At 43.8% G+C, this 18505-nt stretch overlaps 1 protein-coding gene across 2 annotated transcripts in view; it reads left to right on the top strand.

Moving 5' to 3' along the window:
• Positions 1-16313, top strand: part of ACYP2 (acylphosphatase 2) — a 125783-nt gene extending 109470 nt beyond the window's left edge. Inside the window, exon 5 of one of the 2 annotated variants that reach the window (XR_013345741.1) lies at positions 15643-15750. Coding sequence is in view for 1 of the 2 variants with exons in the window: in XM_077813886.1 (XP_077670012.1) it covers positions 15643-15757 (115 nt within the window). In the remaining variant the exon portion in view is untranslated. Of the gene's footprint in view, positions 1-15642 lie in introns of both variants that reach the window. The other variant, XM_077813886.1, reaches the window with a different exon arrangement.
• The last annotated feature ends 2192 nt before the right edge of the window (positions 16314-18505 follow it).

Genomic DNA, 18505 nt, shown 5'->3' with positions numbered 1-18505 from the left:
TCCAGCAGTCTTGCTGCATTCAGTGTAGGTGTTGACTCAAATGTGAAGATGTCTAGGCCCATGAGAAGCACTGCCCTTCTGGCCAGGAAATCTAAATTAGTGCCTTGCAGGTGTAAGCAGAGTCAGGATGAGCTCCACCCTGACATCTGGTGGTGAGGTGTGGCAAGTTGTGGAAAAGAACTTCAGGGGCTGATCTCATTTGCATAGGCACACCCACCCCGCCTAGCATGAGCCCATAGCTGCTCAAAAGGTCACTTTGGCTGCTTTGGGATTCCCAGTGTCTCTGTTATTGGGGAAGGAAGAATAAATTGTTATTACCCTGACTATGGGAACTGTGCTTGGAACTGTACTGGGCCTTTTGTTTTGATGGAGGGACTCGCCATCAACTAAGCAGCACTTGCTAGGCAAGGGACATGGGTTCCAAAATTCTGTGAATAGAGAGAGGCTGGGGACAAGTATTAATACTTGATGGCATGGGCCTCTTGGTGAGGGCCTTACATGGTAATTGCACTTCCTCCTCTCTCTACTGTGGAATATCATAATAATTTAATTTTGATTCCATTAGGAGTCTAGTTACAGGCTGCTGAGCTCACTTTGGGCTAATAGTGCACCAGCACTGAGGCTCCCCTGCTACAAGCTGAATTCACCTAAGAGCTGAAATCACTGAGCGTTGTGTTAAGTAGTGGGGGAGCCTGAAGATATATTGTGGAGCAGTTTGCATGGAGTGCCTTGTGGACTGGCTGGTGGAGCAGTTCATAGGACAGCGGGAGCTGCTTGTGGGACGTGGAGCGGAGCAGTTCGTGGACCGGCTGGTGGAGCAGTTCGTGGGACGGCGGGAACTGCTTGTGGGCCGCCGAGCTGAGCGAAGCAGTTCGTGGGGCGGCTGGCGGGGTGGAGTGGGGCGGAGCGAAGCGAAGGCCTATGGAGCTGTGGGGCGGTCAGCTTCAGATCATGTAAGGTGCCCCTTACCTCTCTCTCTCTCTCTCTCTCCCCCCCTCCCCCATCTCCACCCAGGATGAGAGGTAAAGCTCTGCAGATAAACTTTCGAACTCTGGGGCTGCCCTGACCAGGGACAGAGACTTTTGGGCCACTGGACTTTTGGGACTTTGGGTGATTTGGGGTTGCTGGACTCAAGAACCAAAAGGAAAGGGCATGCCCCAATTTTTGCTCATGGGTTGTGTTATGAATCCTGTTGGTGGTGTTTCCCCAACATAATGCCACATTGTTTCTCTCTGTTATTAAAAGGCTTTTTGCCATACTCAGACTATGTGCTTGCGAGAGGGGAAGTATTGCCTCTTGGAGGCGCCCAGTGGGGGTGGTATATATTTGTCCCAGGTCACTGGGTGGGGGCTCGAGCCGGTTTGCATTGTGTTATTGGAATGGATCCCTTAGATATTGAACCCGGCCCTTGTTGCTGCCAACTCTGACGGGCAGAAGGGTTACACAGGCATGGGCGACAGGTGGAGTCCCCCTTCAGGCAGGTGGAGCCCCCAGATCTGCCCCTTCTGCCTGCATCTCCCCGGACCAGAGCCCCAAGCACTCCCCCCTCAGCAAGAGGAGCCCCGAGTGCCCCCGCCCCCTCCACCTGACTGAAGGAGCCCTTGGCCAGACGCAGCCACGCCACGCCTCCCTTCTCCACCCCTTCATAGAACCCAAGCCGCTCAGGAAAAGCTGCAGCATGACAGCCTCTCTCCCCGAAGAAGAACTTGAGCTTTTGATGCGCCCCATGCAGGTTCCGGGGCAGCTGAGCAGGCAGTATGTGTTACTCAGCTTCCTGGGTTCATCAGCCGTCTCTCTGGAGTCCTGGTTGATTACTGATGAACTCAGGAAGCTGAATAGCACATACTGCCTCCTCAGCTGCCCCAGAACCTGCATGAAGCATAATAAAACAAAAACGTCCCCCACCAAACCTGCAACCGGGTGTCCGGCGGCAAGGGCCAGGCGAGGCAGAACCTCTCCTGGCCTATTATACCCACTGCCCATGCTTGCAGGCAAGAATTGTGTTTAAAAACCTGGTCCTCTCTGACCTAGTTTGAATTGTACTATAGATGGGGTTAACATCTCTAGCATGTTAACTTTACCAAAAGCTGTTATGCAGATATTTTTGTAAATGTTAATACTCAATTTATGTGATGGTCTCATAACATCTTCTGGTCCTGCCTTATTCTCTGTGTGGGTGCGCGGACATGCACACATAATGTTCATATTAAAAAAAAAAGCTTATCATAGTGTTGCTAACTGTCCCTGTTTTATTGTGAGAGTCCCCCAAATTTTTTCTTTTAAACCCAAGTTCCTGGAGACTATTGATGAAAGGAGAATGTCCACTCTCATTTAAAATAAAAGTAAGTTTCTAGCCCTCATAAGTGTGGAGAAAAGCCTGCAAACATGAAGCAAGTGCATCCTAAAGACTCGGAAACCAGAAAGCAAAGAAAAAGAACCCCACATTTATTATTTGTAAAGTCTCATTATTTAAAACCAATCTCATGACGTGGGGGTCTGAGTCATGAATTTTGAAGGCTTGAGGTTGGCAATAGTGTTTTCTATTAAGACAACACTATAGGAGTACTTAAATGTTTGAAATGTTGGTTTACTCACTCACTTAAAAATGGTTTCAGAGTAGCAGCCGTGTTAGTCTGTATTCGCAAAAAGAAAAGGAGTACTTGTGGCACCTTAGAGACTAACCAATTTATTTGAGCATGAGCTTTCGTGAGCTACAGCTCACTTCATCAGATGTATACCGTGGAAACTGCAGCAGACTTTATATATACACAGAGAATATGAAACAATACCTCCTCCCACCCCACTGGGATTACCAGCAGGACAGTGGGGTGGGAGGAGGTATTGTTTCATATTCTCTGTGTATATATAAAGTCTGCTGCAGTTTCCATGGTATACATCTGATGAAGTGAGCTGTAGCTCACGAAAGCTCATGCTCAAATAAATTGGTTAGTCTCTAAGGTGCCACAAGTACTCCTTCACTTAAAAATACAATCTTCAAAATGCAATCTCAAATATTCTCTCCTTGCTAATTGAAAACAGTAAAGTTTAACAGCTCAGTGTTCCCTTTTTCAGATTCTATTTCTCATTCTATATAAAGTGCATATCTACCTCTTGTTACACTGTTGTGCTAGTAAACAACACTGTAGTTAACATGCATGGGCAGCAGGTACAATAGACCAGGGAAGGCTAAGCCGTGGACCCACCGCCAGACACCTGGGCTGTTGTGGCCCTGCCCCTTCCCCGAGGCCCCAACTGGCTGCTGCTATTGCCTGCCCGCCATTGCTCGCTGGGTCCCTCCTCCCCGGGGGGCGGGGAAGTGAGGAAGGAACGCGGGGAGCCAGCGGTGGATGGGAGAGTCTGGCAGGGGAGTGAGGTGGCTCGGTTCGGCCAGTCTCAGGGGAGCCGGCAACTCAGGGTGGTGGTGGTGGTGGTGGTGGCTTGGCTCGGTGTGGCTGGGACCGGACTGGTGCTTGGGGGCAAGGGGAGGGGCACCTGTCGTGGCTGGAGTAGGGAGGTCGGGGCTCCTCCAGTTGCCAGAGGGCCTTTAGGGGTCTTCCTGTTATGGGGGGGCACGGTTTGGGGCTCTGACATGTGGGGGGCAGGCCCTTGGGCAAAAGGGACGTGGTCAGCTGGCTAGCCTACCCAAGGTGGGGGTTCACCCGCCACCCATGTTAACATGAAAGAGGCAATCACACCTAGGTAGCCCTTTCTAAAGCCTGGAGTCCCCAAACCTTTGTGCTTAGATCACCTTCGAAACCTGGTTCCATTTCATTTAACTGGGGTGACCATATTTTCATTCTGAATATGGGACACCTGGTAAAATTACTCATATTTAAGTGAATTCAATGGCAATCCATCAGAACTATGCAGTAAAAACATTCAAATTAACATTCAAAAACCGTTCAAAAAACGTTCAAATTAACATCAGGTTGACTGAGAAAGAAATACTGAGTAGTTGGATTCTTTTTATTTACCTTCTTATCTTTAAGGTTCACATGGAGAGAGGACACACACACACACTCCCATACACCTCTCTCACACGGGGAGTGGTGATCGACTGACCCGACCCTCCCTGCCGGGTGCTCTCAGCCCTTCATGCCTGGCTGGGCCACCGGTCCAGACTTGCCTCTCCTGGTACCTAGCACCGTGTCTTCCCGAGGCAACACGTGGCGAGGGGGGGCCATGCAGGGTCACATGCCCTCCCTCCCCAGATTTCCTTCAGGGTTCACACCAGAATGTGGCCAGCAGCAGCCTTTCGGCACTGTATGGGAGGGAAGGGATGGGAGCTGCTTCCAGCCAAAGGGGCGGGGGAATGACCTGGCCCGTGTCTTTGCAGAGCTCATCTCTTCTCCCCCCACCCCCATGGCTGGAAGCAGCTTTTTCCTTCTTGCCCGCACAGTGTTGAAAGGCAGCTAACACCTCCAGGCTGCTGCTGGCCACCAACATAATCCAGCCGCCTCCTGTCCCCCAACTACAGTGCAGGCAGGAAGGGGTTAAGCCCTAAGGATGCATTGTGCACTAGGGCCCAGGGAACCTGACTGCAGGGGCTTCAGTGAACCCAGCCAGAGAGGTGACTCAGCAGGGTAGGGTGCCTAGAGGACAGGACAGAGCAACCCCACGCTTCCTGGGTGCAGGACCCAGGGTTGGGCATGGGGTGAAGAGGGTGCTAAGTCCCTCCCTCGGGGGCTGCTGTGAAGGGCACAAACAGGCTGGAAATTGCTTCCCCACCACCACTCCAGAGCTTAGCTGAGGGGTGGAGAGGCTTCCCCGTGCTAGCGCTGTGGGGGGCTTTGGCATATGCAGGGCTCGGCTCCTCCTGGCCAGCGCCCCGAGCCAGAGTGTCTTGGGCTTTCTGAGGCACCAGCCCAGCCTGAGGCAGTGGGGGAAGGGAGGAGCCTGCCAGCCAGGCTGCTGGTGAGCTCAGCGCTCCAATCAGGAGCTGGTTCTCTGCACAGTGCTGGGAGTGGGATGCGTCCTGCCGGGGGGGATATGGAGGAGCAGCGGGGCTGGAGGGTGAAGGGGCAAAGCAGGGAGAGGACAGCGAGTGGAGAAGCACGTAAAGGGCAGCAGAGATGACATGTAGCCAGCTGCCACCTGGCGCCTGCCTGCACTCATCAGCCACCGCAGCTTGCAGTGTGCAGCCGGTGCCAGCCGGAAATGGGATGGGGGGTGGGGCCCTGGTGGCCGAGAGCTGGCATGCAGCAGGGGCTGCACTCATGGACCAGCAGGGGGAGCAGCAGGCCCTGCGTGCTGCAACTTCACCCCACCATCAGCCTTGCACACCCACCCCCATCATCGGCCACTGGACCACCCCCCACTCACCGCTTGTGGGTGGGTGCCTGACGAGCCGTGATCCAGCCAGCAACAGGAACCGCCAGTACTGATGGTGGGGGAGGGGGAGAGACAAATATGGTTAAATACTGTAAATACTGTAAAAATCAGTCTGGGTATGGAAATGCCTTCATGCTTGTTTCATCATGGGACAGATACACTATGTATATATCTGAAATTTTACCTGCCCACAACCTCTCCCACATTTGATAGATTCATTTTCTTTTTAATTGTAAGTGACCATAGGATTCCTGAAAGATGCTAGGCTGCAAGCCCTGGAGAAGCCCTTTGTCCCTGGAGCAAGTACAAAACATGCAGCTGAAATGTAAATGTTCCCCCCTCCTGCAGTGTTCATTGATCACTCAGTGTTTAAAGTGCTTGCAAGAGCTTTGCTTTATTCTATGTCTGGTTCCAATTGGCTGTGCATGACACTAAGAGGTTCATAGCATCATGGGCGCTGACTTCCCCTCTGCCCTGTGGGTGCTTGACCCCACCCCCTGGTCCCGCCCCTACCCGGCCTCTGGCCCCACCCTGGCACCGTCCTCACCCCACCCCCATTCCACCCCTTCCCCAAAGTCCCCACCCCACCCTGCCTTTTCTCACCCCAGCCCTGCCCCCTTCCTGCCCCCATTCCAACGCCTTTCCTCCAAGTCCCTGCCCCTGCCCTGCCTCTTCTCCATCTCCTCCCCTGAGCGTGCTGTGTTCCCACTCCTCCCCCTCCCTCCTGGAAAGTCCTAAGCTCCTCTAAACAGCTGTTAGGTGGTGTGGGGGCAGGAAGCACTGGGAGGGAGGGAGAGGAGCAGGGATGTGGCGCGCTGTTGGGGGAAGGAGGTGAGGAGAGAGGAGCTTGGCTACTGGTAGGTGCGGAGCACCCGCTAATTTGTCCCCACGGAGTCAGTGCCTATGCATAGCATGCTGCCCAGACTCTGTGTCTGGGCAGCGTGCTTGCAGGCAGTCCCCAATATCACAACTCCTACCACTCCATAAGCATGTTTCAAACCATTTCCAGAAGCCCACCTAAAGGCATAAGAGGGAAGTTCGACCTCCATACTGTATGCCTCTGAGTCCGCCAGTAGTGTTCTTTTTTGTTATGTGGACACCACCAACTCCTCTCACATGGGCCACGGATCAGCCATGAGCCCTTACTGATCTAGCCTGGACTTGAACCAGAGACTTAGATATAAAAGGCTACATAACCCATTGCCATACCTTGGAGATATTGCCTTTGGATCAGTGTTCTAGTACAAACTGAGTTCTAACAACACACTAATAACATACATCAATTCCATTATCTTATTGCAAATCATGATTCTGTGCATTAACTACATGCCAGGGACAGATGTCTAAAGTTTCACTCCACTGCTATCTTGAAAATTTGTCTATTGTCTGCAAACTTTGCGCCTTCACTGTTCATCGTATCAATATAAGAACAGCCATACTGTGTCAGGGTCCATCTAGCCCAGTATCCTGTTTTCCAACAGTGGCCAATATCAGGTGCCCCAGAGGGAATGAACAGAACAGGTAATCATCAAGTGATCCATCCCCTGTTGCCCATTCCCAGCTTCTGGCAAACAGAGACTAGGGGCACTATCCCTGTCCATCCTGGCTAATAGCCATTGATGGACCTATCCTCCATGAATTTATCTAGTTCTTTTTTGAACCCCGTTATAATCTTGGCCTTCACAACATCCTCTGACAAAGAGTTCCACACGTTGACGGTGCGTTGTGTGAAGAGATACTTCCTTTTGTTTGTTTTAAACCTGCTGCCTATTCATTTCATTTGGTGATGCCCTAGTTCTTGTGTTTTGAGAAAGGGTAAATAACGCTTCCTTATTTATTTTCTCCAAACCCGTCATGATTTTATAGACCTCCATCATATTCCCCCTTAGTCATTTCTTTTCCAAGATGAAAATTCCCAATCTTATTAATCTCTCCTTGTACTCCTTGAAGTCTTTAAACTACAATTTGAGGACTTCAATAGCTCAGACATAGGTGAGAGGTTTTTCGCAGGAGTGGGTGGGTGAGATTCTGTGGCCTGCGTTGTGCAGGAGGTCGGACTAGATGATCATAATGGTCCCTTCTGACTTTAGTATCTATGAAAATGTACGAAAGCTCTTCCATACCCCTAATAATTTGTGTTGCCCTTTTCTGAACCTTTTCCAATTCCAATATATCTTTTTTGAGAAGAGACGACCACATTTGCATGCAGTATTCAAGATGTGGGTGTACCACTGATTTATATAGAGGCAATATGATATTTTCTGCCTTATTATCTATCCCTTTCTTAATGATTCCCAACATTGTTAGCTTTTTGGCTGCCGCTGCACACTGAGTGGATGTTTTCAGATTACTATCTACAGTGACTCCAAGATCTCTTTCTTGAGTGGTAACAGCTAATTTAGAAAAAAAAACCCCACCACCATCTTATATGTATAGTTGGGATTATGTTTTCCAATGTGCATTACTTTGCATTTATCAACATTGAATTTCATCTGCTATTTTGTTGCCTAGTCACCCAGTTTTGTGAGATCCCTTTGTAGCTCTTCGCAGTCTACCATGGACTTAACTATCTTGAGTAATTTTGTATCATGTGCTAATTTTGCCACCTCACCGTTTACCCCTTTTTCCAGATCATTTATGAATATGTTGAATAGGACTGGTCCCAGAACAGACCCTTGTGAAACACTACTATTTACCTCTCTCCATTCTGAAAACTGACCATTTATTCCTACCATTTGTTTCCTATCTTTTAGCCAGTTACCAATCCATGAGAGGACCTTCCCTCTTATCCCAGGACAGCTTACTTTCCTTAAGAGCCTTTGGTGAGGGACCTTTCAAAGACTTTCTGAAAATCTTAAATACACTATAGCCAATGGATCCCCCTTGTCCACATGCTTGTTGATGCCCTCAAAGAATTCTAGTAGATTGGTGAGGCACGATTTCCCTTTAAAAAAATCATGTTGACTCTTCCTCAACAAATTACATTCATCTATGGGTCTGACAATTTTGTTCTTTACTATAGTTTCAACCTGTTTGCCCGGTACTGAAGTCAGGCTTACTGGCCTGTAATTGCCAGGGTCACCTCTGGAGCCCTTTTTAAAAATAGGCATCACATTAGCTATCCTCCAGTCATTTGCTACAGAAGCGGATTTAAATGATAGGTTACAAATTACAGTTATTAGTTCTGCAATTTCACATTTGAGTTCCTTCAGAACTCTTGATGAATAGCATCTGGGTCCCGGTGACTTATTACTGTTTAGTTTATCAATTTGTTCCAAAATCTCCTCTAATGACACCTCAATCTGGGACAATTCCTCAGATTTGTCACCTAAAAAGAATGGCTCCAGTTTGAGAATCTCTCTCACATCCTCAGCCATTAAGACTGATACAAAGAATTCATTTAGTTTCTCCGCAATGACCTTATTATCCTTAGTGTTCCCATGAGCGGTGGGTATCAGAGGCTGGGGAAGGCTGTGCCCGGCAGGGGCGCAGAAGGGGCAGAGTCTAGGGCAGAAGGGGTGGGGCTGAGGGCTAGCCTCCCCCAGCCGGCAATTCACGCACCGCCCATAAGTGCTCCTTTAGCATCTCAATTAGACAGAGGCCCCACTGATTGTTTAGCAGGCTTCCTGCTTCTGGTGTACTTAAACAGAAATTTGCTATTATTTTTGGTCTTTGGCTAGCTGTTCTTCAAATTCTTTTTTGGCCTTCCTCATATTTTTGCTCTTCACTTGCCAGAGTTTATGCTCCTTTCTATTTTCCTCACTAGGATTTAACTGCCATCCTCTTTTCCAGTTCATTAATGAATACGTTGAATAGCACAGGCCCCAGTACAGAACCCCAGCGTTCCCCTGTCTCCATTGTGAAAGCTGATCATTTATTGCTAATCTTTGTTTCCTATGTTTCAACCACTTACTGATCCATGAGAGGACCTTCCCTGTTATCCCATGGCTACTTAGTTTCTTCAAGAGTCTGTGATGATGGCAAAGGCTTTCTGAAAATCCAAGTACCAGTCAATACAGTGATCACCTTATCCACATGCTTGCTGACTGCCTCAAAAAATTTTAATAAATTAATGAGGTATGACTTCTCATTATAGAAACTGTGTTGAGTCTTCCCCCATCAAATCATGATTATCTGTATTTCTGTTCTTTACTATAATTTCAACCAATGTCTCCAGTACTGAAGTTAGGCTCACTGGCTTGTAACTGCCAGGATCTCTTCTGGAGCCATTTTGAAAAATTGGCATTACATTAACTACCTTCCAAAGTCATCTGGTACAGATGCTGATTTCAGTGATAGATTACATATTACCAATAAGAACGAGGAGTACTTGTGGCACCTTAGAGACTAACAAATTTATTTGGGCATAAGCTTTCGTGGGCTAAAACCCACTTCATGGGATGCATGCAATGGAAAATACAGTAGGAAGATATATATACACACACACAGAACATGAAAAAATGGGTGTTGCCATACCAATAATAACGAGACTAATCAATTAAGGTGGGCTATTATCATACCACCTTAATTGATTAGTCTCGTTATAGTTGGTATGGCAACACCCATTTTTTCATGTTCTCTCTGTGTGTATATATATATCTTCCTACTGTATTTTCCACTGCATGCATCTGATGAAGTGGGTTTTAGCCCACGAAAGACTATACCCAAATAAATTTGTTAGTCTCTAAGATGCCACAAGTACTCCTCGTTCTTTTTGCTGATACAGACTAACACGGCTATCACTCTGAAACATATTACCAATAGTAATTCTGCAATTTTATATTTGAGTTCCTTCAGAATTCTTGGGTGAATACCATCAGGTCCTTGTGACTTATTACGGCTCAGTTTATCAATTTGTTCTAAAACCTCTTCTATTGCCATCAATTTGGGACATAATACATGGTATTTGTACATAAATTTCACAATGATACTAATAACCAGTGTGACACTAGCTTTCATTTGAGGACTCATATGACGTTCTTTGGTGAACCAGAGAGTACATAACACAATCTGGATTTTCCTGTAACCCCCTTGGCAATGGTCATAAAGAGGTTTTGGGGTCATAATGTTCATAATTCGTGATCTTACTGGAATCCACTGAAGCTTTTGGTGACCACGTGATCGCTGGCTATGTAGCAGTATTCCTTGGTAAACACATTTTAATTCATTGGTTTTCCATCCTACTAAATGTGACATGTCCATATCAAGAAAGTTGCTAAAACCAAAGCAGTGATGATGGAGATGGTTGGTGGGTTTAGCTATGAACAACCTCATTGTGAATCTTGTCCTGTCACTTAATATGGAGCAGCTGACAAAGACTATGAGAATTGTAAACACCAAGTGGCCACTCCTCAGCCTTCCTTTTTCACTGCCATACAATAACGGTGGTGTAACCATGGCTCTATAGATCTGCAGCTTCATAGCAAGTTTGATGTTATAATTGCCACAGAGGCCACTGAAAGGGCTAAAGCATGGCAGCAGCTGCTGCTACACAAGTGTCCACGTTTTTCAGGTATCCTCCAGCACTCATCTTTGATGCTGCCCTAGTATTTGACAGTTGCCATCTGCTCACTATTCCATCTGGATAGGTTAATACTGAGCTGGTTGTAATCTGGAGTTGGAGACTGTGATAGTAATAACCAGGGACTTAGTTTTATCTGCATTAATAACCAGACCCATGTGCGCTGCTTCTTGCCCAATCAGACTGGCCATGAGCTCCAGCAATTCACCAAACTATACATGTTATCAATTCTCTTTCCATTTTTAAAGTCCCTTTGAAAATATTCCCCTCCCCCCACCCCACACACACACCTTATTCTATTATTCTTGCTACACATTTGCATTACTGTGTGTCTTTCTACAAAGCACTTTGATACTAGTCAAAACTGATTTACAAATGAATACATGATATTATACTATGTATTATAGTTACATATAAAGGGTTTGAAGAAGGTCTTAAAAAAATAAAATCAAAGATTCTGTACACTTCATATGTCTGACAATTGTACGGATTCCCAGGGTCCGTTCCCTAGATTTTTGTGAATTTTAATTAAAGCTAGGTGGCATGGTAAAGAGCTGAAAGAACAAATGGTTATTTTCAAAAAAATAACTAACAATACCACTGGATTTTTAAATGAAGCATAGCAGATAGGAAGGTCCTACAGAGTCCTCCTCTGGACACCAAAACCTATGCATTATAAGCACTGGTTCAAAGTAAATTTTTCAAGGTTTATGCAGGGTGGCAGTGTGAAGAAGTTGTGACCACACTGGAGTCACACAACTAACAACCCACATAGCTCCTTGGGAACAATCTCTTTTGGGTCTAAATCTGTGTAAACATTTAGTAGAGATTGGATATTAATTTGATCTACAATAAACAGTTATAGACCAAATCAAGGCTTGTGTCCTCACAGACAGTTCCTTCTGAACACACATACTCCTCTCTAGTTCTGTGTGGTATTTTGTAAGGGACCTTTCCCTTTCCACTTAGCCTCGCTTGAGCCTTCCTATAAGGGCGTTTCTATCTTGGATGCATGCTTCACTAACCCACCAAGTGCATTCTTACAGCTCCTAAAGTTATATCTCAAAACACTTGAGCTCTAGGCACATATTTGCTTTCATAACTAACCTTTAGAACTAGAGATTCCTCACTAACCAGGAATCTGTACACTAGCCCGCAAGGATAACGTTTAGTTGTCCAGGGCCAGGCCATTAATACAAGCTTTTATTTAACCATTTTAGTGGCAACACTGAATTGTTTCTGCAGCTGTAATACAAGTAATAGAAAACTCCTTTCTTGTTCCATACAGCCAGCAAAGGTCTCTGAGGCACTTTCAGATATTACATTGAATTGTCAGAAATTCAACATAAAAAGATCTCCTATCAACACTTTTCCCAGGTTCTTGATAGGGCTATAATAAAACGTGGCCTATGTCCCAGGTGTATTTCATGCGCTGGTTCAAGGTCTAAAGCCTCCATGGATTTGTGGTTCTCGTGGTGGAGATATCAAGATAAGTCTCAGTCAGGGCCGGCTCCAGGCACCAGTGAAGGAAGCAGGTGCCTAGGGAGGCCCATAGAAAGGGGCGGCACTCCGTCCGTCATCGGGGCGGCACGTCTGCGTCTTCAGTGGCAATTCGGCGGTGGGCCCTGCAGTCCCTCTCTTCCTCTTCGGTGGCACTTCGGCAGCAGCTCAATGAATCTTTTTGTTTTGTTTTGTTTTTTTTCCTTCGCTGCTTGGGGCGGCAAAAAGGCTGGAGCTGGCCCTGGTCTCAGTGCAAGAATATTTTATTTGTGTAATGCTGAGTGTAACTTTCAGTAAAACTAATCAACAATTTAATTGCTTTAGCTCTTCAAATTCATATTGAATTGAATAAAATCTTATATTTTAACTGCTTTGTTAAGTGAACAATTACTTGATTAAGACAGTCTTAGTCATGAATAAAAATGTATGTAAAATGCATTCCTCTTTAGATGCAGTACACAGAAAATGAATTCTACTTTGTTATTGCATTTGCTTTAGTAGATTGTATTATGATCTAGAATCTTGAGAAATTATTTGATCTTTGTAGAGCCATTCTAGTAGTAAAACCCAACATGATTATTAAATCTCACATCAGTTATTTGCATTATTTTCATATCTGTAAGTTCCTAAAAAATAGTCAATCACCTATCTTTATATCCTGTTAGTGCACACACAGGATGTACTGTATTTTGTGGAGCAGAGGTATTCATTTTTAGACAAAAATCACAATATTATACAATGTGTAGCCTGAAGCTCTGGCTGAAGCCAGCTTACACTTTACAAGAGTTTGCTGTAACTGGTACTGTGACGGGTTCCCCCCTGGATGGGTGCCACCTGGAACTGGGGTACCACTGAGCCCTGTGACCCACCAGCCTGGGCTCCCTCTCACACTGTGCTGCTGTGACAAGCTGCAGACCCACTCCCAGTCCTACACTTCCACCAGCATTCACACAGGCAGGGACACACCCAGCAGCAGTTACATGCAGGCTCTCTGACCAGACACTGCATGAACCAACAGTAGAGAGGCTACAGCCAAGATAACCCAGGTACGCAGCCCGCCACTGGAGTATAAACCCCAAAATTATACCATCTTGCACTGCACAGGGAACTGCACAGCATGAGCTCATAGAGTTCATCCCTCCCTCAATGTGGAGATGAAATGCAACAGGCCCCTAAGCTAAGACTCCCAAGCACTTCACTCCAAATTTACTGGTTTCGATTAAAGCATAAAATAAGTTTATTAATTCCAAAAAGATAGATTTTAATTGATTATAAGTGATATCAAACAGATCAAAGCAGATTACCTAGCAAATAAACAAAAAATGCAGACTAAACTTAACATACTAGATAGATTGGATATGAATTAGCAGTTTCTCACCCTGACTGCTCGGGTACAAGCAGGCTTGCAGATTCTTAAGGAACAAGCTGTACTTTTTTTACAGCTTGGAATCCTCAGGCTTTTCATATGCAAGCTAGAGATCCCTTCAGCCTGGGTCCAGCACTTCCCCAGTTCAGTCTTTATTCCTCAGGTATTTCCAGGAGTCTTCTTGTGGGGGAGTGAAGAGCAACAGATGATGTCACTCCCTGCCTCATATAGCTTTAGCATATGGCAGGAACCCTTTGTCCCAAACTCAGTTTGTAGAAAAACACTGACACCCCAAAATGTCCAGAGTCATGTGGCCTCGTCACATGACCTTGTGGAGTCATAGCAGCCATTACTTACAGGCTGTCTGGAGTACTCTCAGGAAGGCTTACCAGGTGGGGCATAAGCTTCTCCTAAGGCCTGTCATTTTCCCTAATGGCTCGTTACCCTGAATAGGCCTTTCCCAACCAGCTAGCTAGACTGAAAACATCTTGCCTAGTGAGCATTACCCAACGGTAACTACATTTGAAATACAGATACATAGTCAATATTCATAACTTCAGATAGAAAAATGATACATGCATACAAATAGGATAAAAATATTCAGTGAATAATAACTTTTCCAATGACATCTCATGTGATCTGTTTTGCATAAAGTGCATCATAATTATGCTATAATCATATTATAAGAATATCATTATGAAGAATATGGCATGCAGTGTCAAAGGTACCTCATGGCAAGGTAAAAAAAAACAACCAAACAAACAAATAAAAATACTTTAACAAATTTTATTCTCTCAAATAAATAAGATAAATTAAACCCTTAGGAAGTTTAAGTGTTGATAAATCATTTCAGATCCATTTACTGTGAGTGATGCTGAGAAGGATGATAATTTAGAAAAACTTTTCTGCACCATATTTGTACAGTGTATTGTGAAAACAGAAATTTGGAAAGGTTTGCTCATTCTTATCTGGAACAAAGAATTAACTAAAGGCCAGATTCTGCCACTCTTACTCATGCCGAGTAGTACCTTACTCCAGGAGTAGTCCTATTAATTTCAGTGTCATTTGGAGGAAAAACAATGTGTTTATGTAATTAAAGACTGTTCATTACGCACATGCATGCAAGGGCAGAATTAATGTTGCACAGACAGCCTAAATTCTGGCATTTCCTAACTTTTTAATACTTGACTTTGCAACTCAATAATGTTCTCTTAATGTAGTTTGTATGCTGTTTGATTTAAGGTTTCTCTGACCCACTCAAACATTCCAGGGTATTATAATCCTTTCTTGTTACTGTTTTTTTTAATGATATATAGTCCTCGGGTGCTTGCAATGAGTACTTTATTAACTTTGTAAACACATACTATTATAATGAATGACATAATTAAAATAGGTAAAACTGAGTACTCATTTTAATAAGAAAAGGAGTACTTGTGGCACCTTAGAGACTAACAAATTTATCTGAGCATAAGCTTTCGTGAGCTACAGCTCACTTCAGCTTATGCTCAAATAAATTTGTTAGTCTCTAAGGTGCCACAAGTCCTCGTTTTCTTTTTGCGGATACAAACTAACACGGCTGCTCTCCGAAACCTGTCATTTTAATAATACACCCTTAAGGAGCCTACTTCAGCTGAAATTTTGTTCAGAGTCTAGATTTAATTGTATGTAATATTCTACAATGTATTTTGAAACACTGACAATTTTATTTACTATTTAAATAGTTTTATCTTACTTGTAAAGAGAAAAGGGGAAAAACAGCTGAGGGAGATAACAACATATTTGGAAACCATTTATCAGGACTAATTTCCGCATTGAAAAGCTGAACTTCATAAGCCCTTTAAATAGAAAGCACAACAGAAGAGCAAATGCCACTCGTGCAGTTCATTTTATTCTAACATACTTTTATTTTTATTTTGTTTTTCAGGAAGGCCTGGCTGAGTAAAGTTGGAAGTCCCAGTTCTCGCATAGACCGAACCAACTTTTTTAATGAGAAGGAGATCTCCAGGCTTGATTTCTCAGGATTTAGCACGAGATACTAATGGAGGAAGAAATCTTTAAGCACAAAATTATAATGCTTCAGCTGCATAGTAATTTCTGTGCCTCCGTGCAATAGCATGATAGCACTTTTTTTATGTCTGCTTCTTAGTAAAGTATAAAAATACCCCTTTTACATAATGTAGGGCTGTCAGTTACTGTATCAGAAATTTCACAATGTGAATCTTTACCAACATTGCCAATCTGTATACAATTTACTTAGAAGGAAGTATAAAAAAATCAATAAAAATATACAAAATCAGAAAATTCTAGTGCACAGTGAAATTTGTAAGACATGATCATAAAGAACCTAGTCTTTGCCCAATAAAATATTTGATTTATATAGATTAAAAAACAAACAATTAAAAACAATTTACATTTCACTGTGACATAATTAAAAATGTTTAACTACTTTAAGTAATCTTTAAACAGGATCACAGCAACATTCAGTAGTATATCCTATATGCTATGAATTGTAAACTTCTCTTGTATTATTTGTAATAATTAGTTAATGCTGTAGCAAGTGTTCTAAAATAAATGTATTTTGCCTTATAAAATGTACCCAGCCAAGTCTGATTAAAAACTTTCCATAATGATGTCTGGGCAGCTCAAGATAAGGGATTTAGAGATATATAGTCTTTCATAGATCTTTTGTCCAATCCCAGCCAGGATCAATATTGACTAAGTTACTTCCATCTGATTTTTTCATGGTGACCTATATGATATGAGTTGATGGCTTTAGTCTCATAGCTAATGGCCAGGCATTTGCATCACAAAAATCACCACTAACTAGGGTTATCACTTAAGACTTGATCCTGCACAGACTTAACCAAGTACGTCATATTGAGCACCGGTAGTCCCACTGAAGTGAATGCTTAAAGTTAAGCACTTGGATAAGTCTTTTTTGGTATTTAAGGCAAAGAGGCCAAGAAATACATCATTACAGAGGCTGAACTTCCTCAATCCTAGATATGGTCCTTCCAAATCAGGAGTAAAGCATACTGGCAGGCTTTGTGTGGAAACTTACACTGCCATCTCCACTGGCTGATCCATACATGTTCTAGAGATATATAGAGTCAGTCCTGATGGCATTGATACACCACCATCCTCAAGCATTAAATTCATTTTTTAAATTTCATAACACAGCATATTTGAGATTGGCTATCACGTGAACCACAAGATGTATATAGAACTTTGTATTTCTGCTGACAACCAGATTTATTTTCACTGGGTCTTTTGTACATAAGTCTCTGAAGATTTCGTTCTCGTATTACAAGAGTTATTTATAGATTATTATTGTTCAAACTACACACGGCTTTTGTAATTATCCACAAGCACTCTTTGTTGAAGTCATAATGAATAATCCTTGTTCAATTCAAACTGTAAATGGCAAAGACCAAGTGTAATATCAGTTCAATAGCTGAAACATCCTCTGTCTGATGAGTATATCTTGCATTTCCCAGGCCTAAAAGATTCACAACTTCTATGACAATACCTATTACACTGATACACCACACAGGCCAAAGCATTTTCAGATGGATTGCTTTATTATTGTGTTAAGTAAAGTTATGGAGAGAAAGGCAGAGAGCAGAAAGCACAGTAGATACACATGGAAATGAGCTATAGTTGAAATTAAGGTCCTGATTCTGCAATTGCATCTGTCAAGGCTGATTCCCCGCTCTGGCACTTCAAGTGCAGAAGTTGGGGGGCCGCAAGGACTCTAAAAATTAATTCTGGCCACTCCAGGCTTGTATTAAACTTCCAAGGTTACAGCTTTTCTCTGACCTTGGCTTGGTAGATGCTGACACCACCCAAATACAAAACCCCTTTGACAGTCCAGGAAGGCACACTTAGGAATTCCTTCCTGTGGGGTACCTTCAAGACCTTTCACACCCCTGCCTCTGGGGAAGAGCTGAGAAGAAAAACAAAGGAAATAAGCTGTTGCCACCAGCTAATTAAACAACATGTGTATAAACCTCTTAGGACACAAAAATCCAATTCTGTTCTTAAAAAATGGTAAATTTTATTAAAAAAGCAAAAGAAAGAAAATAGGGGAACTTAGGCTATTGCTAGATTTTAAAAAAGCAAATACAAGAATTAAGCATCAAGAATAGTTTCTTGAGGTCCAGATTAAAGGTAACAAGCAAAACAAAAGAACCTGGGGTTAGCACACAGAAGTGCACAAGCCATAAAAAAATAAAAGGGGATAAACCTGATCGCACCTTCCTAGACATTTCCTGATCTACTTACATATCTGGGAAAAAGAAAAGGAATACTTGTGGCACCTTAGAGACTAACAAATTTATCTGAGCATAAGCTTTCGTGAGCTACAGCTCGCTTCATCGGATGCATTCAGTGGAAAATACAGTGAGGAGATTTATATACATAAAGAACATGAAACAATGGGTGTTACCATACACTGTAATTAGAGTGATCACTTAAGGTGAGCTATTACCAGCGGGGGGGGGGGGGGCAGGGGCGGGGGAGGGACCTTTTGTAGTGATAATCAAGGTGGGCCATTTCCAGCAGTTCACAAGAACGTCTGAGGAACAATGAGGGGTGGGGGAATAAACATGGGGAAATAGTTTTACTTTGTGTAATGACCCATCCACTCCCAGTCTTTATTCAAGCCTAAGTTAATTGTATCCAGTTTGCAAATTAATTCCAATTCAGCAGTCTCTCGTTGGAGTCTGTTTTTGAAGTGTTTTTTTGAAGAATTGCAACTTTTAGGTCTTACTAAAGTATAAAAATAC

This window comes from Eretmochelys imbricata, chromosome 3, assembly GCF_965152235.1.
Source record: "Eretmochelys imbricata isolate rEreImb1 chromosome 3, rEreImb1.hap1, whole genome shotgun sequence".
Lineage (NCBI taxonomy): Eukaryota > Metazoa > Chordata > Testudines > Cheloniidae > Eretmochelys > Eretmochelys imbricata.
The sequence above is the reverse complement of the archived record's forward strand: the minus strand, read 5'-3'. Positions and strand labels throughout refer to the sequence as shown.